The 25,025-nt window shown below is 46.9% G+C and overlaps 2 protein-coding genes and 1 long non-coding RNA gene across 5 annotated transcripts in view; 1 reads left to right on the top strand and 2 right to left on the bottom strand.

Moving 5' to 3' along the window:
- Positions 1–3,961, bottom strand: part of COL5A3 (collagen type V alpha 3 chain) — a 123,317-nt gene extending 119,356 nt beyond the window's left edge. For all 3 annotated transcript variants that reach the window (XR_014544703.1, XM_083599715.1, XM_083599716.1), the window contains exon 1: positions 3,830–3,961. Coding sequence is in view for 2 of the 3 variants with exons in the window: in XM_083599715.1 (XP_083455841.1) it covers positions 3,830–3,902 (73 nt within the window). In the remaining variant the exon portion in view is untranslated. The remainder of the gene's footprint in view (positions 1–3,829) is intronic.
- A 1,721-nt stretch (positions 3,962–5,682) lies between these two features.
- On the bottom strand, positions 5,683–18,187 carry LOC310756163. Its single transcript, XR_014544737.1, has 2 exons — positions 17,565–18,187; positions 5,683–6,385 (listed from the first exon to the last, which is right to left on the bottom strand). It is a non-coding gene; the product is annotated as an uncharacterized lncRNA (long non-coding RNA).
- On the top strand, positions 12,180–24,425 carry RDH8 (retinol dehydrogenase 8). Its single transcript, XM_083599810.1, has 6 exons — positions 12,180–12,381; positions 15,820–15,981; positions 18,226–18,405; positions 19,462–19,555; positions 20,432–20,615; positions 22,533–24,425. The coding sequence occupies exons 1-6, from the start codon at positions 12,276–12,278 to the stop codon at positions 22,755–22,757; spliced, it is 951 nt and encodes a 316-aa protein (XP_083455936.1). The 5' UTR covers positions 12,180–12,275; the 3' UTR covers positions 22,758–24,425.
- Positions 24,426–25,025: the final 600 nt, after the last annotated feature.

Raw genomic sequence — 25,025 nt, 5'->3', positions numbered from 1 at the left:
ACTGGAAAGAAAAAAATTTTTTTTGTTTTGACTATGGCAGACCAACACGGCTACCTATCTGTAACTGTCCATACTCAGAAGCCCTTTTCCGGCTTACCATGTTATCTGAGGTGTGGTGGGTGGCTACCAGGAAAAGGGCCTTTTCAGTGGTGACAACACCCTCCCCCCCTCCAAGTTTTGGAATGTTCTCCACAGCAAGGCTGCCAGGGAACAATATTCTTCACCCCAAACAGGTTTTTAAAGTTTTGTTTATCTGCTTTATATGGATACTGTCATTATAGAGTGGCTATGTTACTTAAGGCATAATCACAATGGTGTATCTAAAGGGCAGAGTATAAATTTAAACAAGAGGCGGGGAACCTCCAGTCCATGGGGCAATTTGGGACACCAGAGGGTCCAAGTTGGTCCACAAGACCATTTTTCCCAAACCACAGGGTGCAATCACCTGATGGGTGAAGGGCAGGGTTCAGTCCTATTGGGTGCCACTTTGCCAGAGAGTTCCCTGTGGGGAACAAGTCAACTTTGACAGATGAGTTGGCCCACAGGAGCTGGTGGGGAGATAAAGATCTGGCCAACAAGGTACCCTACCTCTGATCTAAACAAACTAACAAGCACAGTTTGTAAGGTAGGTCTCCTTAGATAGCTACTTACACTGGGGTAAGCAGATGCCATAAAACTCCTTTTCTAGGAGAAACTGGTGCAAAAACAATGTGATCGTAGCATTGCTTGTCACTGAGGTTTGGCTGGGTTGTTTTAAGGAGAAAGGTAGTTGCTCTAAATAAGCAATGAAAATAAGTAAGTAAATAAATATCAAGAAATGTACACTTGAATATTTGTGTGTGCATGTGTGTGAGAGAGATACAGAGAGAACATTATTCAAATGTGTCCATTTCCCATCTGTATTTGCCCATCTCTTTGTGTCTGAGGGTCGCCTTCTACGCAGGGTAGATACAAGAGTGTGTACTTTGCTGCACAGTGTTTATCTAAGCCCCTCGCTGTGGGTGCCTGTCTGCGTTATTCATCTTCATGGGTGGCTGTGAGAAAGGCAAACTGCACAGCTTGCCCCACACACCCTGGAGCCCCATCCAGTCTCCCTTGCAAGCCTTCTGCCTCCAGCCCATCTATAAGTAAGATCTTAGGAACACTGGTGGTTCTGTGGTTCATAGATTCCTGCTTATTAACTTATTTCATTTCATTAACAAACACTTCTCACCCCTCACCTTTTCTACACAGCAATCTTCATGGCAGCTGACATAAGAATTAAGAAATGCAATTTGGGGGAAAATATAACACATTTTTATAAACATACACATAAGGCTGGCCTTAAATAACAAATATATAGATTAGAGAGATAGATAGATAGATAGATAGATAGGGAGTAGAACTATGCAGCAGGTAGAAATAATAGGGCAGGGACATAATTTCTATGCGATCACCCACCAAACACTCATGCAATCAAAATATATTTTAAGTTGATGCTAATAGAAAGAAGAGTAAGCAACCAGCCTAATACCTCCAAGGAAGGCATTTCACAAGAGGGAATATCCTGCAGTTGGTAACTACCTGCCTCACTCCCCAAGGCAGGGCTACGCAGAGAGCAGGGTCTTAGACAGTGAACACACCAAACAGGCTGGTTCATGCAGGAGAACAACCTCAGTCCTCAGCTGTGTGGGTCTTTACAGATCAACACCAGCAATTTAAATGGAACCAACAAACAAACTGGGGGCAATTGAGGATCCGGGAAGAACTTGGTTGGGGACAGAAGTCCAGGGCACTACTCACCCCACCCCCAAACACAGCAGGGCTGACTTACTGCATCATCTAAATGGGAATCCCACCCCACCAGCCCACACACATAGCCCACATTAAGTCCAGAATCTAAAACTACCAAACTTAACACGAGTGGTGAAGATATTTAACAAGATATTTTAAGAAATTTAACAAGTCTCATTTTATAACGTGCCCCCTGTATTCTGAGCAACTTTAAATTTATGGACCTTGCTATATCCAGTACAATCCTGCAGCCATTTGCATGATAGCTGCAAAAGTTCTCCATGGCATGCATGTGTACCAACATATATTTTAAAGTATGCATTCTTGGTGCTACAAGTCATATTTTAAGCATGAATTGCATAAGAACAATGTAGCCTAACACAATGAAGCTTAAGGTGTGGCCTTGGGAAAGTGATCCGATTTATATGGAAATGGCTGGAATGATGAGCACTAGCACTTCACAACTGCAACACTTTGTTGCAGGCACCATCTGTATGTACTAATAATGATCTGTTCATAATGTGCTGGTCCTTCTGTAGCCACACCAGTGCCATCCATGCACAAGTAGGAGCTAACAACAGGCTTAAGAGAACCACACTGCAGAAGCACAAAAAGAAAATATTTTGAGGGATGCTGTTCTTTGGAGCCGAGGATGGAGCATGCTCTGCAGGCTCTGAATGCTAAATGAATATTTGGGATCAAGGTATTTTAAGTATATGTTACCACCAAGAAGGTCTGGAGGTCCACAATGACGGGATAACATTAGGACTGCAACTCTATTAAATACATTTTAATCAATCAATAGTATGCATTATGTTATATTAAGGTTGGTTAATCCATCAATTATATTTGTATGTATTAACATGTGGATAGTTTCTGAAGCAAGAATCACACTTTCTTTGTATTTAGACACAAATGCATATGCCAGCATCAGGCAGCATCTTAGAAGAGGCATTCATAAGCACTTGTACTAAAAATGATAATGTGTTCATTAAAAATCCACTGTCCCTATTAATTGTGGCACCTTTAAACTCAAATTGTATTTTCTTTTTTAACCAACCAAATTTTCTAACTGAATACTTTGAACACTAAAAAGTGATATATAAATATTTACCACCATCATACTGTGGGCAAGCACCCTGGGTGCGCCCTGGGATTATGTGCATTGACCCTTGGAAAGGGACGCAAACACTGAGGTAGGAATTGGATCCATACTGGCAGGTGGCGCCTCCCTCCTTTGCACCAGCCAAAACATGACCGAGATAAACCTCCCTCGACAGAGGACTCTCCCGAATTGGATGTGCGCGGGATAAATGGCCCTCGCTGCGGTCCCTCCGACATCTCGGTGGGGCTTGGGGGGGGGCTTCTGCTTTTCCCCTGCACGGATTTTCGGAGGGAGGTGTCCTGGGTCTCCGATGCCTGTGGATACCTAAAGTCCACACATCCTCACATGCCTGCGGGAACCCCTCAAACGGCGCAGGGCTCTCTGCTCGCTCACCTGTGGAACAGGTGGCTGGTGATGGGGTGGAAGGAGGCGCCAGGGAATAGGGAGATAATAGAATAATATATCATAGAGTTGGAAGGGAGGGACCACGAGGGTCATCTAGTCCACCCCCTGCAATGCAGGAATCCAATGTGGGGCTCGAACCCAGGACCCTGAAATGAAGTGTCTCCTGCTCTCAGTTTGAGCCATCAGACTCAAACAGTGTGACAAACGCACTGGCACAGGTAGCCCTCAAAAACCTGGGCTGCCCCAAGGCGTTGCTGGAAGCCATTCTTTTAAACGGCACGTCCATGTGCGCCTGTTTTCCACGCAGGACGTGCCGCGTTCAATGCCCGGCTTCTCCGCATCGGGCTGGGAACGTCCCTTTCCTGAAACCCCGGGGAGAGCTGCTGGCTGCCTGGGTGGACAATATGGAGCTGGAGGGGCCACTTCGGTCCGGCTCCTTTACATCGCGTTGTCCGACGCGCGCTCGGCGCTGCGCGTAAGAGGCCCCCGGACAGCAGCCCAGACCACTTCCTGCGAAGCCTCCCTCTAGCGCCCGGCGCCTCTTACCTGCCCCCGTCCGGGGAAGTCCGCGCCACAGGAGGGCCAGCAAGCAGATCAGGCGCCTCGCCAGCTGTGCCATCCTCGCTCGGCGCCGAGATCGCACAGGGCGCTTCCCTGCTCCGCTCGCAGACTCCGCGGGGAGGCGCGCAGGCAGCGCCGCGGCCAGAGAGGGGCGGGAGAGACGCGCCGGCCCCGCCCCGCGCCCGCCCCCGATCGCGCCCGCCAGGCGCCCCGGCCGCCCCGGCGGGAGGGGACGCGAAGGGGCTTCCCTGAGCCGGACGCAGCGCGCTCCGATGGGCGGCTAAGAGTTGAGGAGCGGGCTGCCCCAGAGCGGGGAAGGGAGCGCGCCCTGACTTTCCTCAGGGTACTCAGCAGGAAGAGCATGTTAACGCTGTCTCTGCCTCTGTTTGTCTCTCACACGCACAAAAAAATGCCCCTTCACCCAGCACACACACCTGATAATTCCCACTTTATAATTAGTATCCTTTATTGGATTTCTATACTGCAGCTGGGTGGTGTTCAGATTGAGGCTATGTATAAGGAGGTCAGGCTGGCTCTAGAGGGTGTCAGGTTGGGCATTTGCTAGGACCGGAGGCCAGCAAAGGGCGCGTCACTCCCCCAGCAGTGCTTGCATTCCCACTTAGAATGAGCGCCCAGAAACAGGAACACTCGCAGTGTGCGCGCGCCTGCTTCCCCCAGGTCAGGGTAGTGGAGGTGGTAAAGTTGAATGCCTTTATTGGGGGTGGGATACTGGTGGAGGTGCAAGTGCCAGCATTCAACTTGCAGATGGAGAAGGCTAGAAAAGCCCCTGGGAGCCCAGGCATGTTAGGACGCAGGGCCAGGGGAGCTGGGGAATGAGAGCTATGCAATGCAGCCCTCTCCTCCTTATTCTGTTCCCTCAGGATGGGGCACCCAAAGGGAGATGCCAGCAGGGGGGTTTGCGGCATCAGGCAGTTTTCTAGTCAGGAGCCTGTGCTGAGTTATGGGGCTGAGCTCGGAAGTCATGGGGACCTCCTCTTCCTCCACCTACCCCACCTCTCAATCAACAACTCACAATGCTTCTTGGCACCTTCTATCCATCACACACAACTCCTAATATTGCTGTGTTGATGAATATGTTATCAAGTGATTTCATGTCATATCATTTCAGCTGCAGTAGCTCGGGGCAGTTGCAGCTCAGCCCTGCTCATATATCTTCGGCTCTGCTCATATTCCTTTAAGGCAAACATGACACATAATCCCACACAATCACTCTTACATTGGCCTCAGTCCCAGCAGCGTCAGGGCGGATGAAGAGTCCTGCTGGATCAGACCAACATTCAGTGCAGCGTGGTGTTCTGGTGGCTTTAGAGAAACCCGCAATCAGGACTTGAGTGCACAAGGCATCACATCACTGCTGCATTTGCCACAGGGTGAATGCATCACCAACGGCCAATAAAACAGCCCCCCCCCCCCCGTGGGAATAAGATTATCAGATTAGAAGACCCCAGTAGGATTCCTACCACAGACAAACCCTACTCCTGTGTTTTTAAGCAGCAGTCTCCTAACATAGAAGTTTTGTACAGAAAGCTTTTCCCGCCAATTATTCCAGTTTCAGGTTTGCTTAATATCTACCGATCAGGCTACTCTTCGAGGCACAGGGTCAGAGGAACACAGTGTCCCTTGAAACCAAAGGGCTGTCCTGTCCAATGTCCCTGTTGCCAAACAGGCCCAATCACAAATCACCTCTCTTCCAACCAGCGAGGGAGAGCATGTGTCCTAGATGGAGGGTTGCAACCAGTCCCAGTTACTTCTGCTCTGATTTCCTGAGTGCATTTTCAGAATCCAGCAATGTGAGCAGCCCTGCAGGAGTCACTAAATGTTTATTTATTATTTAATTTTTATACCACTTACGGTAATATATTAAAAATATATCTAAGGCGTGTACAGAAAACAGAAGCAACAACAGACAACTTAAGCAAAATATTACAAAAGTACATTGTTACATATAAAAATGTTACATTAATACAAAGTTACTAATTTATATAAATCAATAACAATTCATTTTCCTTCTAACACACCCTCCCCTCCGCCTCTGGGTTCTCGCCCAGGGACAAAACCAACTCAGCTCACCCACAGAAAGCAGACAATGAGAAGAGTTCCTGGACACAGTGGACATCACCCAAGTCTCTCACTCTGGACTTTTATGGGCAGGCTCAAGGTGGGTGGTCCTTCCTCAGGCTGCCCACAGCTGTGCCCCATTCAGCTGCGTTATCCACACACAGGTCTAGGTACAGCAGTTTGTGGTGTTTTCAAGGGGGTTCAAAGGATGGGGAAAGCACTCACAGCTCTTTCTTCACCCTCTGTCCTTTCTTCCTCCTCCTCCAGCTCCAAAGATAGCCCAGGTGGTCTCTGCTGCTGCTGCTGCCAATCCTGCCAATGGTAGTTCATGTCAGGCAGCAGCTGTGGAAGCTGAGGCTCAGTTACCTGGGTCTGCACTAAGAGACAGCCAAGATGGTCTTCTGTAGCTGAGGGGAAAGGCCTGCAAGGCGGGTCTTCCAGCATTCACAGCCAAGATGGTATCTGCCATGGAAAATAGAAATGCTGTGTCAAGTTCCCTAGCATGCTCTCTTAGTCTTTAGTCCAGTTTACCCCGTGCCCTGTTGTCATTACATGTCGTGTTTTCCCACCCCAGCAGCAGCGGGCGTACTGGGAGTAAGGTGGCACCTGCAGTAAGCTGGCACATGCTCCCTCCCCTTTCTCTGCCTGGGCAAAAAAATGGCACATGCTCCTTTACTTTATTATTTTGTGCTGCCTATCCTGATCAATACATCCCAGCTGACTGTTCACTGCTTTCAGTCCTGCGATGAAACATGGACACACAAGCTTGACAAAGCTGCTTTCCTTCCCAGACAGAGGCCCCACTAAGCTCTTGCATGCAGAGGCAGCCATAAAGGCAGGGCCAGCAGGAAGACTGGGCTGGTTCCAGCCTGGGGGCTGAGGGATGTTACTCCAGATACAGCTGTAAATATTTGCTGGGAACTTAACAATCTGGGTCAACAATTTCGGAGCTGAGCCAGTGATTCATACCATGAGGCAACAGGATGACTCAGTCTCATTCTCCCACCCCCAAGGACTTGTGGGGGGGGGTGAGAAGGAAGGGGGTGTGTTCAATGTCTGGATAAGATACAAAGATTTACTGGAAAATAAAACCCCAAGGTGGTTGTCACCAATGGAAGCGAAGGCTCAGAAAAAACTCAATATGGAGGCCAAATGGCCGAAATATTGGGAAATATTGGAACAAGAAGGAGACAAATTGAAATTGCAGAGTTTTGAGAAATTAAAAGATAAAGTGCGAGACTGGCTTCATTATTATCAAATAAGAGAGGCCTATAATTTGGATAAAAAAATTGGCTTCCAGGTGGAAAAATCAAAATTGGAAACAGAATTGTTAGATCCCAAAACTAAGATACTTTCAAGAATGTATAACTTGCTGTTAAAATGGAATACGCAGGATGAAACGGTTAAATCTGCTATGATCAAATGGGCACAAGATATTGGTCACAACATTATGTTTGCTGACTGGGAACAGTTGTGGACCACCGGTATGAAATTTATGGCATGTAATGCCTTAAGAGAGAATATTATGAAAATGATATACAGGTGGTACATGACACCAGTCAAGCTTGCAAAAATATATCATTTGCCCGATAATAAATGTTGGAAATGTAAAGAAAATGAAGGTACATTCTTTCACCTTTGGTGGACGTGCCCAAAGATTAAGGCTTTCTGGGAGATGATCTATAATGAAATGAAAAAGGTATTTAAATATACCTTCCTGAAGAAACCAGAGGCCTTTCTCCTGGGCATAGTCGGCCAGTTGGTGCCAAAGAAGGACAGAACTTTCTTTATGTATGCAACAACAGCAGCAAGAATACTCATTGCAAAGTATTGGAAGACACAAGAGTTACCCACCCTGGAAGAGTGGCAAATGAAGGTGATGGACTATATGGAATTGGCGGAAATGACTGGCAGAATCCGAGACCTGGGAGAAGAGTTGGTGGAAGAAGACTGGAAGAAATTTAAAGACTATCTGCAGAAACACTGTAAAATTAATGAATGTTAAAATGATGTTGGATTGAAAATAAGTGGCATTAGCAACAAAGTTAATAAGAATATGCAAAAATGAATTGATAATGGATGAAAATATAGAGTTATAATATGTTAAGATATAGAGTTAAGATAAATGAAAGAGGGTAAGGATTTGCTGATTTGATTATTTAAATGGGAATACAAAAAGGGGAGGTGTGAGGAGGCCAAGGAAACAAGCTAATGAGTTTAAAGTTACAAAAAACGGATTTGTTTTTAATTCTTTTTTATCTATTTGTTTTTATGTATTTTGTATTTTTAATCTTCGTTTTTCTTTTTTATGTATGCTCTCGTTTTTGTATCTTTTTTTCTATATGATTTTTTTCTATTTTGTAAACCTATGTTTTGTAAAGCCTCAATAAATATCTTTTTTTTAAAAAAAAAAAGGAAGGGGGTGTGCAATGGAACAGCCACAACAAACCCTAGAGATAGGGCAGATCCACTTGCCCTCTCATCCTCTCCCCTCACGGTAAACTTATAGTCAAGTCCCTTCTCAAAAATATGTGGGACTCTGCATCTCTGTAGGATGGGAGGAAGGTCATCAATGGAAAACAGGTACACCCATTGTCTGGTGAAAGAGTTGGGGGAAACGTGGAGAGGCAATCCTAATGTGGAAAGTTGAGGGGGCAGCTCAGACAGTGGATTTTGTGCAGCAGGCTATGCAGACTGGACACAGTCTGGGGCAGGATGAGACCTCCTGGGGTAGGGTGGTATATAAATTCTAATGATGATGATGTTTCCCCGCAAAAATGAGTGGAAGGGATGCAAAAGCAATGGGAAGAATTTCCCATGGGATTGTATACTATGCTGATTAGTGGGAGATGGATGCCATATGAATTTTCTGCCCCAAAATATCTTCATTTGTAATCCCATTTTACATAGTGGAAGACTACACCACCCATGATAATGAAAGTTGGCAGTCTGATTATTAAGATGTGGTGTTTTCTCAACAGAACAAATCTTACAAGTGGATTTTGCATGAGAAATGAGCACACCTTCATTGTGCAACCAACAGAAGGTAGATAACGGCCCTGAAAACATCAGCCCTTGGCACACAGCTAGGACCTACCGTACTTCTTTAATGAGATACAGTCAAATTGTGCCTGAGCCTCTGTCACTTCCCTTCATTTGGTTGGCCAAGGCCAAAGGAAGATAGCATCACCCACCTACAGAACACACTCCCAGGGACTTTGTCATCCTTTTGGCACTGGGCAAAGACATTTCTGAGTTCCTGGGAGTCTGAGCAGCACCAATGCTAGATGCTTTCACACTGATTATGTTTTTATTATGTTTATGAATCTTCTATTGTACCACTGTGTTTTTTTCTTGTAAATTGCTCTGGAGTGTCTGTTTCGGGAAGCAACACATAAATTCAATAAACCAGACTCACTAGCCCTGCTGCATACAAATGCCAGCCAGACTGGCAATTAGATCTTACCAGCCTGGTGATTGGACACCATCCCACATGACTAGCTGAAGTGCAAACCATGTGAGAAGCCACTTGGAGATCTGTAAAGCAGTCTTAAGTTCATGTAAAGAAAGAGAAGGAAGAAGAGAAAGAGAGGGGAAAGGAAAGGAAAGGAATGGGGGGTGATGGGGGGCTGGGAGTGGGCATCATACTACAGGCTGGTAGCGGGTTAAAGTAGGGGTGGCAGTGGCAGCAAAAGGTCCTGTGACACCTTAGAAATTAACCAATTTACCATAGCATGAGCATATCTTTAACCTGGCCTTTGGTACCTGAGATATGTATTTTAGGGCACATCCTATTTTTGTGATTGTAATTTGTTGTAAACAGTTTTTCATGTTGTATTTTAAATCATCCCCTGGTAAACTGGACTGGTTTTTCAAACAGCTTGTGCCATAATTAATTAATTTATTCATCTTTTAAGATGCCACAAGATTCACTGTTGTTTTCTGTCAGGTAGGTGATCCTTCCTATGAAGCAGCAGAGTCTGGGTTCTCATTATTTATTTCGGGCTTTCTTTGTCAGTCTGGAGTGCAATGGCACCTGGGGACTGCAGCAATCCTGTACTCATTTACACAGAAGCAAATCTCACTGAACTCCATGGGAATGGCTTCTGAGTATATATGCAAGATAAATCGAATTACCGTAGGTCAGACATATCAAATACTGCAGATGCAGTAAAAGTAATCAGAAAGTTCCCCCCTTAAAAAAACCCAGTATTTCTATTGTTAATCAAATATATAAATATATAGTTAGTTAGTTGTTTAGTTTAGTCGTGTCCGACTCTTCGTGACCCCACGGACCAGATTCAGTGGTGTACAGAAGCTATGCAGTTATAATTCACAATAATTCAGCATTTTGAAATAAAGGGCAGATTTAAACTGTTAGGGAATTTTCTATTTTATTTTTTAAAACCACATCCTTTCAATTCCCTAATTGATTCAGCGGGGCCTGTTTGGTCCCAGCACAGCCTAGAGGGGTGAAGCAACATCTTGATCATCAGCCAAGGCCTGAGCCATTATTGGGGTATATCGCCATCTAGTGACAGAGATCAGAAAAACAGAACTGCAGAAACACAAAACTGCAAACGTCAGGCCCAAAGGATCTTGTTATTTAGTCTCTTGTTGTTTAGACTCTTTGTGACCCCATGGACCAGAGCACACCAGGCACTCTTGTCTTCCACTGCCTCCTGCAGCTTGGTCAAACTCATGTTCATAGTTTCGAGAACACTGTCCAACCATCTCGTCCTCTGTCGTCCCCTTCTCCTTGTGCCCTCAATCTTTCCCAACATCAGGGTCTTTTCCAGGGAGTCTTCTCTTCTCATGAGGTGGCCAAAGTATTGGAGCCTCAGCTTCACGATCTGTCCTTCCAGTGAGCACTCAGGGCTGATTTCCTTAAGAATGGATAGGTTTGTTCTTCTTGCAGTCCATTGGACTCTCAAGAATCTCCTCCAGCACCATAATTCAAAAGTATAAATTCTTTAGTGATCAGCCTTCTTTATGGTCCAGCTCTCACTTCCATACATCACTACTGGGAAAACCATAGCTTTAAGTATACGGACCTTTGTGGGCAAGGTGATATCTCTGCTTTTTAAGATGCTGTCTAGGTTTGTCATTGCTGTTCTCCCAAGAAGCAGGCATCCTTTAATTTCGTGACTGCTGTCACCACCTGCAGTGATCATGGACAGTGGCGTAGCGTGGGTTGTCAGAACCCGGGGCAAGGCAAGTAATTTGCACCCCTAACCCGTGGATTTGTGCCCCCTAACCTGTGGATTTGCACCCCCTAACCCTAACCCCCAGATGTTGCGCCCGGTGCGGCCGGCCCCCCCTGCACCCCCCACGCTACGCCACTGATCATGGAGCCCAAGAAAGTAAAATCTCTCACTGCCTCCATTTCTTCCCCTTCTATTTGCCAGGAGGTGATGGCCATGACCTCCTGGCAAATAGAAGGGGAAGAAATGGATCTAGACCCCTATATTATACAAGCATGTGACATAAAGCATCGCTTCACATTCCTGTCCCTCACTTGGATCCCGATTCTCCCAGACTTGCATTACCTATTGTCACACCCTTGTTTTCTGCATTAATTCACCTGGTTTAATTAGTACCATTCCCCTGGTTTTGTTTTAAAATTGGTAACATGTTACTGAATTCCCCCATGTCATTTGTAGCATGGACTGGAAAACTGAAGGAAAATGAAGAAAGGCATCTCTTTAAAAACAACTATATAGATGTAAATCATAACTGTTGTCTTCTGAGTCTTCTAAAGGCTTTACACATATTATCTCATCAATGACTCCGTAAGGCAAATCTGAATTACTACCCTCCATATTTCAGTTGGAGGGCAAAAGACTGAGATATCATTGCTTGCCCGACTAAACTCGGGACTTCCTGGCTAATAGAGCACTCTTTTAGCTGCACGTTAACCGTATCAGTCTTCATTCTGATTATTGTTTAACTACCCTGTTATAAATACACATTCATGTTGGGTGTGCACTAACATGCCTGCCTGCACATATAGGGTTTCTAGTTTTTATGTTTTCCTAAGGTGCCTAAGATCTGACAGCTATTCATCCACCAGGCCTGGCTGTGTTTGTCAGGACCCACCAGAGTACATAACAGGGCAAAATGCTGGGCTTGTCGGTGAAAACTCCATAGGCGCAGCTGATGCAGCCCTGGGAAATGCAGTCACAGGTTTTGAGGGGTGGCCATCTGCCCTGAAGGAGCTCAGAGCTTCCCCCGCCCAGCCCAGCCCTGTCACCAGCTCAAGCCTCCAGCTGATCCCTGGGTCACATGCTGGAGGAGCTCTGTCATTCTCTCAACCCTGATCCCTTCGGGCACCACTAACTGCAGCTCAGCCATGGCCAAGGCGGCTCCGCGCACTGTGCTTATCACCGGCTGCTCCTCGGGCATCGGGCTGCGCATGGCTGTGCAACTGGCGCAGGACCCAAGCAAGCGATTTCACGGTGAGACTGGGGCATCCGCTAAGGGGGTTGGTGTGGAACTTGCTCGGGGGAGGATTGTGTGCTCTTTTTGGAATTCTGAAACTCTGGTGTGGGACCTCTTGCAGAGGAGCAAACCCACATAGAGGAAACAGGGTACCCACAAAGCTCTGCGCTGTTCAGCCCTGCAACTTGCAGGAAGGGACTGTGGAACCAGGGAGGGTGATAATCAGAGAGTTAAAAGAATGCAGCATGCTCTGGTTTTCTCCCTTGAGCCAGCCATTATTCTCAGGGCTCTGTTATGGTCTGGCAGCTAGAGCATGCCGTCACACCCACCCTGGCATCTTCACGCCCCGGGAATGTGCCTGCCTGTGCTGCCCACCCAATCGGACGTCCCTTCGGTATTGCAGGAACTTTGCTATATTCTCTGCCTGTTTCCCAGGATTTCCCCCCAGCAGCTACACTTCCAGCCACCAACTCCGTTGCCCACTTCCCACCTCCTCCTCCAAATCTCCCCCAACCCACTGCTGCCCTATTTTCCACAGACTAAGCAGAAACAAGCCATTCCTCTTTGCCCAGCAGTTTGGCTGGACCCAGACACTGTCCAAAGGCCACTTGCATAACAAACTACACATGGGGGTAAGAATGTTACCAAAGCCCAGCTCTCCTCTGCCCCCCCCTCTCCATTCCAGTCCCACCTACTTTGCTCTTTGCTTGCCATGGGAGGCAGAATCCTAATGAGAAGCCTTGTGCTGCACACACAGTCCAGAGTTAAGTAACTAGTTCAGGAAGGTGCTGAGTCCAAAGGGCATTAGGTAGAGAGTGATCTGTTAGTAAGGCGCGAGGGACTGACATACATTTGTATGTGCACAAACACCAGATATGTGCAGCAACGCAAACACTTGTGTGTTCAACAGCAGACACAAACATTGTTTGCCCAGTATGCACAGCTTTCCAAAACCACACGGCTTCTCTCTCTCTCTCTCTCTCTCTCTCTCTCTCTCTCTCTCACACACACACACACACACACACACACTGCATGCACCACATTTGTGCATCTACAACATGTCCCACTGGCAGAAATGTCACAAGGACAGACTTGCTAGATCAGGCTAAAACATTCATCTAGTCCAGCATACTGTTCATAGAAGCAGCCAGTCTGGTGTTTCTGGAAGCTCAATAAAAGGGGCAGGGCAGGAATGATCATCCTCTTCTTGTCCATCCCCCCAAATCTATATTCTAAAGTCCACTGCTCCTATACATGTAGGTTCCATTTTGATATCATGGGCAATAGACATTAACAGACCTATTCCCGCCTCCCCGTGAGTTTGAACAAGCCTTTATTAAGGCCATCTAAACTGGTGACAGTCACCTCATACATCATGCACAACAAGAAAAGTATCACATGTGGTCGCAGTGAGTCAACACAGCCTGCAATCGCACTGCAGGTATCTACACACACTGTGGCGCTTGCTCCCCAGACTGAAAAACCTTATGAAACACTCACACTTCCGATTGCAAATACAATCACAAATACCATTACCAAAACATTCTAGAGTTCTTTGCTAATTCCCCTTCCCCCCCCCCTTACATTCTGTGACAACAGAGAAATGCTCTATTGTATTAAATTACATGTGTGGAGGATATTAGCTCCCCTCACCCCAGTCTCTCTTAGCTACTGGAATACAGGAGGGAGAAGAGTAGGATTTTAAAGGATATTAGTAGGAGACAGATTGCTGGGGCAGGTGATTGGAGTCTTTGAAAAGGAAAGAGGAAGGTGGGCAAGGTAGATCAAGAAAGCTTCATCTGGATAGCCTGATTACAACATTTAAAGCTGTTTGTCTACAATTGTGGGGTCTAGAAACTTGATTTTTTTTAAAAAATAAAACCAATCCACCTGAATTGAGCCCCGTAGGCCTCTGCTATGCAGGATGCTGCTTGAAACCAAACAAGAAGCTTTAGCCCTTTGCAATTTGAGGCCAGACTGAGAGAGAGAGCACAAAGAATCCTCACCTGCCAGCATAAAGCAAAGCTATGAATCAGGGTGTCAGCCTTGCAGTTTCCTTCCACATGAACAACCCTCCCTTGACCTCCCTTGCCTCATCTGCAGTGTGGAACAGGATCAGGCCTCACACCAGTCAGGCTACTTGTTCATCTAACACAGTATTCTCTCTGCTCTTACTGGCAGCAGATTCCAGAGTCACAGGGAGACATTTTGCATCCTTCACACCTTTTTACCTGGCCCTTTAAAAACAAAACAAAAACTAGAGATGCCAGGGACTGAAATGGAGAACTTCTGAGTCCAAAGCGTTGCTCTGTCCCTGGGCTATATCCCCTCCCCAAAGGGGTATTAGCCGAGGGCAATGCCCAGTATGTCCTTGACCACCAAACTGCCAAACTTTGGGTGGTGGGTAATAACACTAACCTACCTTGCAAGTTTGATGTAAGGATTGCTGTAACTGGGTTGATGCATGCGTTTGGAAGCCCCTGGATGTGTTATCTAAATGCTAAGTATTACACAGCTGTGTGCTGCAGCATATTTAGACCCGGGTTTGGGGGCCTGTGGGCTCTCCAGGAGCTTTTCGACACCCAAGAGCTTTGGGTGGTTCTGGAGGGTTCCCTGCCCTTCATATATGCTAAGTGCTCTTGTGACATAACTCCCCATCCCTGGTGTGTCTGTGTGTTTTGTGGTTGATAGTCATTATCCTCATCATTATTTCTCAAAGGGAGGCACACACAAAACCACATGTATAAAACCCAAGCATAAGCATAGAGAAACGTAAGTGCACACACACGTTGCTAGTAGTCTTGGCAACAAAGTATTCCTCCCCCCCCCCTTCCCTCCACAGAGGGGATTAACGACAGAGGGATTTAGCATCGTGACCCCAAAGCGGCTTACAATGCATGAATCCTCAATTGCCCTCCTGACCCCTAGCAAAAAAGCTCACACTCCCTACCTCTGAGCCGGCCAATTGGCTCCCTGGGCCACACAGGTGTCAGGCTATGTAACTGACTTTGAGGAGGCGGGGGAGCATGTCTATGAGCTACTGGACCCCCCCTCCCCCCTCTGAGTTCTTTCTGAACTGGAGAGGCTTCAGAGTTCCTGACCCACTCTTCTCAAGATGTTCAGTTTTCATTAAAATGCATTCAAGTCTCTAGTCCTTGTAGAGATCTGATTAAATGCATACAGGCTTTTTTCCACACGATTGCTCAGTAAAAAGCAAACCTGCTGCTGGTTTTCAGTGCTCTGTCCAATGAGTGCAAAGCTCTTGGATACACACACACACACACACACACACACACACACTTGAAAATACTAATTTAAACCTGTGGGGTTAGATGTATATTACTATGCACACTTTGGCAGTTTTTCATGGACATGATGCCCCTCCAATCTACTCTGAATGCATCTCAGCACCCCAGAACATTTGGCTATGCTCCTGTGCGCTGTCTCCCTTCCAGTCATTGCCACCATGCGCGACCTGCGCAAGAAGGACAAGCTGGAGGCAGCTGCTGGGGACACACTCAACAAGACCCTCAGCATCCAGCGCCTTGATGTCTGCAATGATGAGTCTGTGGCTGAGTGCATCAACAGCCTTCCTGAGAAACGACTGGATGTTCTGGGTAAGGTGCAGCCAGGAGAAACTCCTTTATCCTATGGCAGGGGTGGCCAACTCCTGAGGGACTTTCAGAATTAAAATCTGGCAGTGATCTACCCCCCTTTTTAGGGATTCAGGTCAAAGTTGTTGAGCTTTTTTTAGAGGTGCCCCGTTTTATGCCATTTAAGGGGAAAGGGTCGCTCACCAAAACAGCGCCGTGGAAGCATTTTGCCTCACAGCAAAACCTCCGCCTTCCGTTACGGAGCTCAGGAGAAAATCCAGGCAGGGGAGAGCGAGCGGCGCCGGGTGCTCTTAGGCAAAAAGCAAAGGAAAATGAGCCCGCGATCGACAGCGATCTGCTGTGGTGAGGAAAGGGAGGTGCTAAAGGGAATTCAGCAGAGGGTGCTTTCTACTCTATTAAGCGCATGCCCCACCACATCTTCTCTCCTGAAGCTTAATTACTCGTGCAGGTTTCATAAGCAGGTTTTATTCTGCTCTTGAAGGGCAGGCATTTTCTCTGCCCAAGAGAAAGACGGGAGAAGCCCCTCTGGTAGGCAGGAGTTGCCTTTTCTGCAGCTTTCATCCTCAAGGGGGAGATGGTCTGCCACACACTTACAAAGAAGAAAGCAAAGGGGCATGCTGCGGGGAGGAGGCTAAATATGTTCCCTGCCCTTGGTGCCACCCCTCCCACCAACCGCTGAGAATCCAGCCTGCTCCTTTCTGCGCATGCCCCCTCCCCCGTCAATGGTTCTCCCTCTTGGTCACTCTAGAGCAGGGGCTGGGGGAGCTTCTTCAGCCTGGGGGCCACATTCCCTTGGAGAGAACCTTCTGAGGGGCGTATGAAGGTGGTGGGTGGAGCTGGAGGCAAAAAATGGGCAGAGCAAGGGAACATAATCCTTATCTTTGTACCTTAGGCTGCATTCAAGACACGTGGAAACCAAAGCCACAAGCACACACAGCTCCATCCTTCACCCAGGGAGCAAAGTATACTATCACAGCTCGGGGACACATTCCAACTAAGCAATAAAAGCGTAAATTAACTGCAGTTGATCTAGTTTGTAGATCAGGGTGCTCAATCCACTATCCTACTAAAATAGCTTATTGTTTTTGTTTCTGTTTCCCATTTTTACATGGTGGTTTGTGTTTTCAGTTCAATGTGCTCAGGACCTTTCTCAGATCCTTAAATGTGTATGTTTCACAAGCACAGAAACAACTTTCAAGTGAAGTAAAACAATGAGTAGACAATGTTGCCCATAGCCTTGCTCCCAAGCAGAGTCAAAATCCAGGGAGCTGTTTTATTTATTAGATAAACAGGCAGGCATGCGCACGCACACACACACACACAGCACATGGCATAATGTGGCACCTAGTTTATAAGAATGTGCTAAAATAGGCTGACAGCCACAGTGTAGGACTTCCTTTGTGCGAATCTGTCACAAACAATGGTAAAACCTGAGAGCCCTGTTATCACTGCATTCCACTGCCAGAATAAGAAGGGTCTATCTATTATCCTGGTGCTGTGGCAAATGGTGTCGTTGCCCTCAATGACATCCCCCTCTACTACACTAGAGGTAGAAAAGCTGCAAAGGAAGTCTGAGAGGTTCCTACCGGGCTGTGATATATCAGCAGCAAATTCACACACAAAATGGGCCCTCTGTCATCCGTCATGGCCTAGTCCCTTTTGTCATGTCTAAGAAGAGTGGGGTGCATTGTATTTGGGGTTGCTAGGTACAGTTGTGATGATGAGATGCTGTGGTTGCCTAGCAACCACAATGTTTCCCATGGGGAGAGGCCATTTTGTATACCAAGTACATGCTTGGGATACTAATTGTCCCAGGCTCTATCCCTTGTCCTCAGGCCTAACAAAGTGCCCACAACAGAGTTAGAGCACTCACACATCTATCTCTAACATCCCTTCCCCAACCTGGTGCCCCCCCCACACATATTGTTAAATGGCACTTGTCATTATCTCTGACTGCTGGCCATGCTGGCAGGGACTTGTGGAAGTTGTAGTCCAAAACAGCTGGAGGACGTAATGTTGGGCTAATCCGCAGGAAGAAATGACAGCCATTGATTGAGCATTGCAGGAAGCCAGGGGAAGAGCTCCTGTTAGGAGGAGAATATGGAGAGGCATGATGAAACCAGGGGTGGAAATAAAGTGGGGACTTCCATTCCTGTCCAGACAACGCTCTGGCAGGATGGGAAGCTATGCTGGCAGGAGATTAATGGAACATAGATACTTCTTAATATAATAATTTATGTTCCCCAGTGAACAATGCCGGTGTGGGGCTCGTTGGGCCTGTAGAGTCCATTTCCATTGATGACATGAAGCGCATCTTTGAGACCAACTTCTTTGGTGCCATCCGCATGATCAAAGCAGTTCTCCCTGAAATGAAGCAAAGACAGAGAGGACACATTGTAGTTATCAGCAGCGTCATGGGATTGCAAGGTATGAACGGAATAGGGAGGGCAGGAGGAAGCAGAGCAAAGATATCCAAACTGATACAACCTCAAAGCCTTGGCTTAGCTCTGTACCTCTGTAGCCAAAGAGACCTCATGGCCCCACAGATCAGTTCTCTGTCAGCAGTAGTGAAACTCCCACAAGTGATAGGGAGCATGCAGGATCTTTCATTTGAGATAGGAATGAGTTGGAATGAGTTTTGGAACACCAAGTTCTACCTCAAAAAATTAGAAAAGAAATCTGAACTTTTTCTCAGATGAAATGTTGGGTCTCATTTTCCTGGATCTATGCCTATCTGTGACAAACTTTCAGCATTAAGGATCTGACGTTGTTGTTTTTTAAGTATGTCACAAAGCTCTAATCTTCAGTTCTGGAAATTGCTTTGTTCTGGCAGATGTGGATTCTAGGGTACATACACACATTTTGCAATATAATATGCAATCCTACTTTGATTGTTAGTTTGTATTTATTCCTTGGTGCAACACATCCAAGTGTCACAACCATTAATATTCCTCAAGCCCCTAAGTACCGTCCCAGTTAAGCTGTTCCTCTGTGTTACTTAGGCCTGGATTGAATGCAGGAAGAGGTGGGGGACAGGAGGAGCACACGCCTCAGGTGACAGGTGGAAGGGGTGCCAAACAGCAAGGAGAGAGGTGTGTCATGGCTGTGCACACACTTAGTGAATCCATACATTCCAGCCAGGGTCCACTTATTGGAAGAGAAAAGTCTTCCTCCTTGCAGTCCCCAGGAAGAGGAAGGCAAGAAGCTGCAGTGGCTGCAAGAGGATGGCAACCATAACAGTGAGAACAGTGAGTTTCTCCCCATAGTATAGTCCCCAGTCCCTCCACCACCACTGCCAGCCATCTCCACCACAGCTGCTCATCTTCCTCTTCGTGGGGCGAGCAAGGAGGTGAGCTGGTCAAGTTGAAATTTGTATAGCTGGCTCTGGCCTTACCATTTCTGTTTTATCAAAAATGTAGCAACCTGTGGAGCAGTGTGCTATGACGGTATGCTCACCTCAAATCCCTTCTGCTTTCCAACCAGGTGTCCCCTTCAATGATGTGTATGCTGCCTCCAAGTTTGCCATGGAAGGTTTCTGTGAAAGCCTAGCTGTGCAACTCCTCAAATTCAACATTTTGTGAGTTGAGTGAGCGACATGGGGGCAGATCTCAAAGAGCTTAAATTCTTCTACCCAATTTAGTGAAACTGGAAGGGATTTGCACAAGCAACGTCCTTCCCCGAAACATCAGGGAAAGGTACACTCAGATAGAAACAGAGATGGGCCCAGTTCACACACCGTATTAAATCACAGTTTAAAACAAAGATGACGCCTCCTGGACCAGGCCAATGGCCCATCTACTCCAGCATCCTGTTGAGTCTTACGCTGAGGTCTGTCTGTTTTTGCTATTTTGCACTTTTGTTTTTGTGGCTCTTTTTGTGTGTGACTGTGTGGAACCCAGTTCAGCTACTGATTGATTGTGTGACTGCAGTACATTGTTTATTGCTTTCATTTTATGGATCAATGGTCTCGTTATGCTGTAAACAAAAATTGCCCTTTTCCCTTATGGGGTATCCAAGAGTCCATATAGAGTCCTTACATAGATAGTAAAATTCATGTTAAATTGCTGTTTTAGGGGTTGTTTTTAAAAGTCTGGAATGGATTTGTCCATTTTGCATTACTTTCTATGGGAAAGTATGCCTTGGTTTTGGAACACTTTGGTTTTGGAACGGACTTCCGGAACGGATTATGTTTGAAAACCAAGGTACCACTGTATATATAAATAATGGATCTCATGTTGATCTCAATGGCAGAGCTAAGTCCCATTCATGGAGGCCTTTATTTATCTAAAATGAACATTAATTCAAGGAAATTTCCTGGGGGCAATTAAGCAGGGAAGGGCACAGGGGCCCTGGCCATTTCCTTCCAACTTTAGGCATCTGATGGAAAGATCCCAGGCCCAAATGCTGCCTCATTTTCTCTCTCTTGCTCTCTTTCAATCCCTCTTCTACACAGCATCTCCATGGTAGAGCCTGGTCCAGTCAACACAGAATTTGAGATGAAACTGATGGAGGAAGTGGCCCGCTCTGAGTTCCCGGGAGCCGATGCTGCCACCGTGCGGTACTTCAAGGAGGTCTATCTTCCGGCCTCCCATGAGATATTCACCACCATGGGCCAGACCCCTGAGTATGTGGCTAAGGTAGGGGTCACCCTCATGAGTGACGTAGGAAAGCTTTAAAGCCAGTAGTTCTTCTACAGCCTCCCTGACAGATTTCACCTCACCGGACTGAGTTGTTTGCATAAGACAAAGCAGGAATTGGCCTCTTCCAGTGTTCCACACTGGCATCCATTGGTCCCTCCTTCTCTAGCCTGCTGTCAGGAATCCAGCACAGGGAGCGTAGTTAAGTAGAAATGGTGATTTATTGACCAAGTACACAGATAACGCCAGACGGCATTAACCCAGCTGCCGCCATCATGAATTGCGATGACTCTTGTGCTGAGTCCCTCTCCTTCCTCCAACTTAAATGGGATTTCTGACCCTGAAGTTTCTGCTTCCGCCTCCTATCACACACCATCCCCCAGTGGGACTCCCTCCGTGGGCTCATTGGATCCCCTCCAACTTCTTCCTGAAAAGACAGACTGTCAATCTTCTCTTCCTCTCCTTTTCCCTCCCCTTGAGAGACCTGGGGAGATCCTAGTTCCCTTGGCAACCTGCATTCCTGAGGGTGGGGAAGTTGGTGCTCAGCTAGGCTCCTCTCTTCTGATAGTTAACCCTCTCTCTTCCTGCCTACTTCCTCCACTGAAAGCTGGCTGGGCTGGCTCAGTCGTGATACCTGCTCTGTCCTGTAATGCATACTCAGACCCAGGGCCGGCTCTACCATTTGACAGAGTGAGGCAGCTGCCTCAGGTGGCAAATGCTGAGTGGTGGGGAGTGATGGCAAGGTGTTGGGAGGACAGAGCTGTGCAGGCCACACATGGCCTTCCCTGTCCCGCTCAGTTCCCCTGTTCCCGTCAGATGCAGTGGAGGATGTTGTCCTGCTACTAGTGTTGAAGTTGAGATTCAACCACCAGTCCACCTGACTTCTGTCCATGGAATCGGGAGGAGCATCATCTTCTTCTTCACCTCAGACAGCAAAATGCCTTGATCCAGCTCAGGCTACTATTTGCTTCTTTTAAACTTTATTTCTCACTTTTCACCATGTAAGTCTCAAAGTGACATACTACGATAAAATACAGAACATACAGGATTTGAAACATGAATTAAGCTTCCAGAAATTTAAACCTCATAATTTAAAATATATTTTTAATAAGTTTTGTTTTTTAAATCATCCAAGAAGCATTCAGGGTGCAAAGGCATCCAGAAATAAACTGGTTTTGACCAAGCATCTGAAACTCAGTAGGGACGGTGCCTGTTTAACTTCTTGTGGGAGAGAGTTGCAATCAAACAGGTCAGCTTGGGACATCATGGCCTCCATGACAACCCTGAGGCTGCGCCAGTATATCAGCCACACCCTCAACCTCATCTTTGCCACAGAGCAGACCAGAGCAGGGTGGGGAGCTGCTTGCTTTGAATCAGTTGCCGTGGCCACACAATTCCTGGTAAGGTTTGGGCTGCCTGCTCCCCTGTGCAAGGGTGATGGAACCACTAAGATGGTCCACCCTGAGACTGATGGAACCTGCTGGATTCTTGCATGGCCTGGGGGATTTTCTGGCTGACATGGCCAGTGCTCCTGTTGATGCTCTTGCCTCACTGTGGAACAGTGAGGTGTCAAAGGCAGTATCCTTCTGACTACCAACTGCTAGGGATCATGGGGGGGGGGTTATTGTGCTCATGCACTGCTTGTGAGCTAGCCACCACGAGAGCAAAATGCTGGACTCAATATGCCAGGATTCCTCTTGCTTTTATGTAACAGAAAGGCACCTCCCCAAAAGTCCATGAAAAAAATAACAACAGTTGCCTATTGCTGTCGAGCACCGGCCTCTCCTGCACACACTGTGAGAAATCACTGCTTCAAAATTAAGGAAGACCAAACACGTGAAAGCAGCAGTTGTTAGGATGGGGATGTGAAGGAGCTGTATCAAAATACCAACCTCTTTCCACCTTGCCTTCCTTCAGGCTGTTGTGAACGTCATTGCCAAGGAGCGTCCTCCTTTCCGGACACAGACGAACACCCTATACACACCGCTGGTGGCCCTGAAGTATGCGGACACCTCAGGGGATCTGTCCGTTGGCACCTACTACAACCTGCTTTTTCGCTTCACAGGCATCTTCCACCTCAGCATGAGCTTCCTCAAATGCATCACATGCAGCTGTTTCCGGCGCCGAGTCACACCTGCTTGAGGTCAGGGTGGGTGAGGCCCTGATGGCAGCAGAGCCTCTCCTCTTCCCACTGCCCTGCTAAGGCTATGTCGGATGACCAGAGACATCCTGCAACAGATCAGTCCACTCCCATGTTTCAAAGCTACCAGGTTCTGGTGAATTTACAGATAGCGAATGTGTGCTGGAGAGGAATTAAAGACGACAGGTCCTTTGGGGTGTGAGTAGGGATGTCAGAGCTTTCCGACAGAAAAAGGAGCAGGACTTGCCAATGTTTGTTTACTTGTCCCATGTTTGAACAGAAATCAACCCAGCGAATGCCATCGGGATTTGCTGTTGTTATTGCTTTCAGTCCGCAAATGATACATAATTGATTACATTTCCCTCTATTTGCATTGAAATGAACAGGGTAGAATAATGTAACAGCAACATACTTTATGTAATTAAGTGCATAAATTATGTGAGTCGCATAATTTCACCACAGCAGACAGCAAGACCAATAGCACAGTTTGCGGCAGAAGGTAAACTGCAGCAGAATGCAACCGTGCTGCATGCGACAAACACAGGGTGGAATGTTGCCTCCAGTGAAGTTTGAAATAAATCCAGGACAAAAACTAGGCAGAAGTGTGAGGGGAAATTGAAAGGATATGGGTATATTTCAGTGAACTTTCTCAGACTCTAAATAACCTCGACAGAACTGTGCAAGTTTGGTGGGGGAAAGCAGCCCCATGAGACCTGGCAAAAAACTCATATAAAGTCTTAAGGCCCTACTCATACAGGGTTCTTGTTCCCATAAAGCTGAATAGTAGAGCATTCAGGACAGACCAAAATAAGCACTTCTTCACACAGTACATATTTATAGCTATGGGATTTGCTGCCAGAAGATGTAATGATGGCTACTAGCTTAGATAGCTTTCAAAGAAGGTTTAAACAAATTCATGGAGGGTAAGGCTACCGGTGGCTTTCAGCCATGATGGCACTACCACCTGAGTGAGAAGCTGCTGGGGAGCATCAGTGGAGAGAAGATGCTGTTGCCCTCAAGTCCAGCTTGTGGGTTTTCCCTAGGCATCTGCTTGGCCAATTTGAGAACCAGGAGCTGAACTAGATGCACCTGATCCAGCAGGGCTCTTTCATTATGTTCCACAAGCCTGGCCACCTGCCCCACCCTACCACCCTCCTTAGCCAGTTAATATGATCACCAGTAAGAATTTATATGGCATTTGTATCCACAGATAATTGTTTGCCAATTCTAATCTCCCAAAAGGAGTGTCAGTGCTGAATAATGGTTGGTGAACTTCATCCTCACCAAGCAGGGTAGAAGCTTGCCATGTCACCTATAAGGAAAATCATTATTATGCCAAAAGGAAAATCGTGAATGGTGTTCTTGAGATGGGCCTGGGAAAGTCAGCCTGTGAATGAAACTGTTTTCCTGGAGACGAATGGTTTGTCAAGGAGGATACAATGAGCAGTGCATGTGCCATGCAACTAGTGACACTGCCCATTAAGGCCAAAAGGGCACTTCGCCATTCCAAGCTTTTGTATAGACAATGTGCAGGAGAGATATTGCAGTAGCATAGACAATTATACCCATGCAGAATAGTTACTTAGAGTAAGATTGCACATTTGATCAATCACTTTGATTAACCAGTTTACATAAAACATTTGGTCAATTAAAAGGGCACCTTCAAGTAATTGGGCACCATATTTTCTTTAGCGTGTCATTTTAAATATATATTTTCAAAGCACTGATAGAAGGTGCTTCAAAGTGGCACTTCCCCTTCCTCTACCCGCAACTTAGCCTCACCCTCTTCCCTTCACCACATTGTGATCCTCAGCTCAGCCAATCGAGCCATCCCCTCTGAGAAGGAATGCTAAGGCACACCAACTGCACCACATATGGACATCATTTCAGGGCTGGCTCCAGGTTTTGGGGCTGTGGGCAAGAGACCTAAAGATTGTGTTCTTCATGGTGGCCCCCTTGTGCACTCACCCATGCATAGAGACACTTGTTGTGGGGCAGCGAAGGGGAGAACACCAGAAGTCAGTGCTGTAGCTCCCTTGCTCTGGGCCACCAGAGAGCAGCTCCCTCCTCACCACTGCCAGTGCAGCAGTGAGTCCAGACAGAGAGGGTTCTGCAACTACCTGGTTGCTCTTCCTCCCCTGTCCATAGAAGTCCCTGTTCTCTTCATTGCCAACACTGGTGAGAAGCTGCCATAGCTCTGCCTCCAGCGGATGCTATTCTTGCTCCTCTTTGTTGTCTGGGGGATAGGGGTTCTGGAGGGCTCCTCTTCC

The sequence above is a fragment of the Podarcis filfolensis genome, assembly GCF_964270895.1.
Source record: "Podarcis filfolensis genome assembly, chromosome: 2".
NCBI classification, from domain to species: domain Eukaryota; kingdom Metazoa; phylum Chordata; class Lepidosauria; order Squamata; family Lacertidae; genus Podarcis; species Podarcis filfolensis.
The sequence above is the reverse complement of the archived record's forward strand: the minus strand, read 5'-3'. Positions and strand labels throughout refer to the sequence as shown.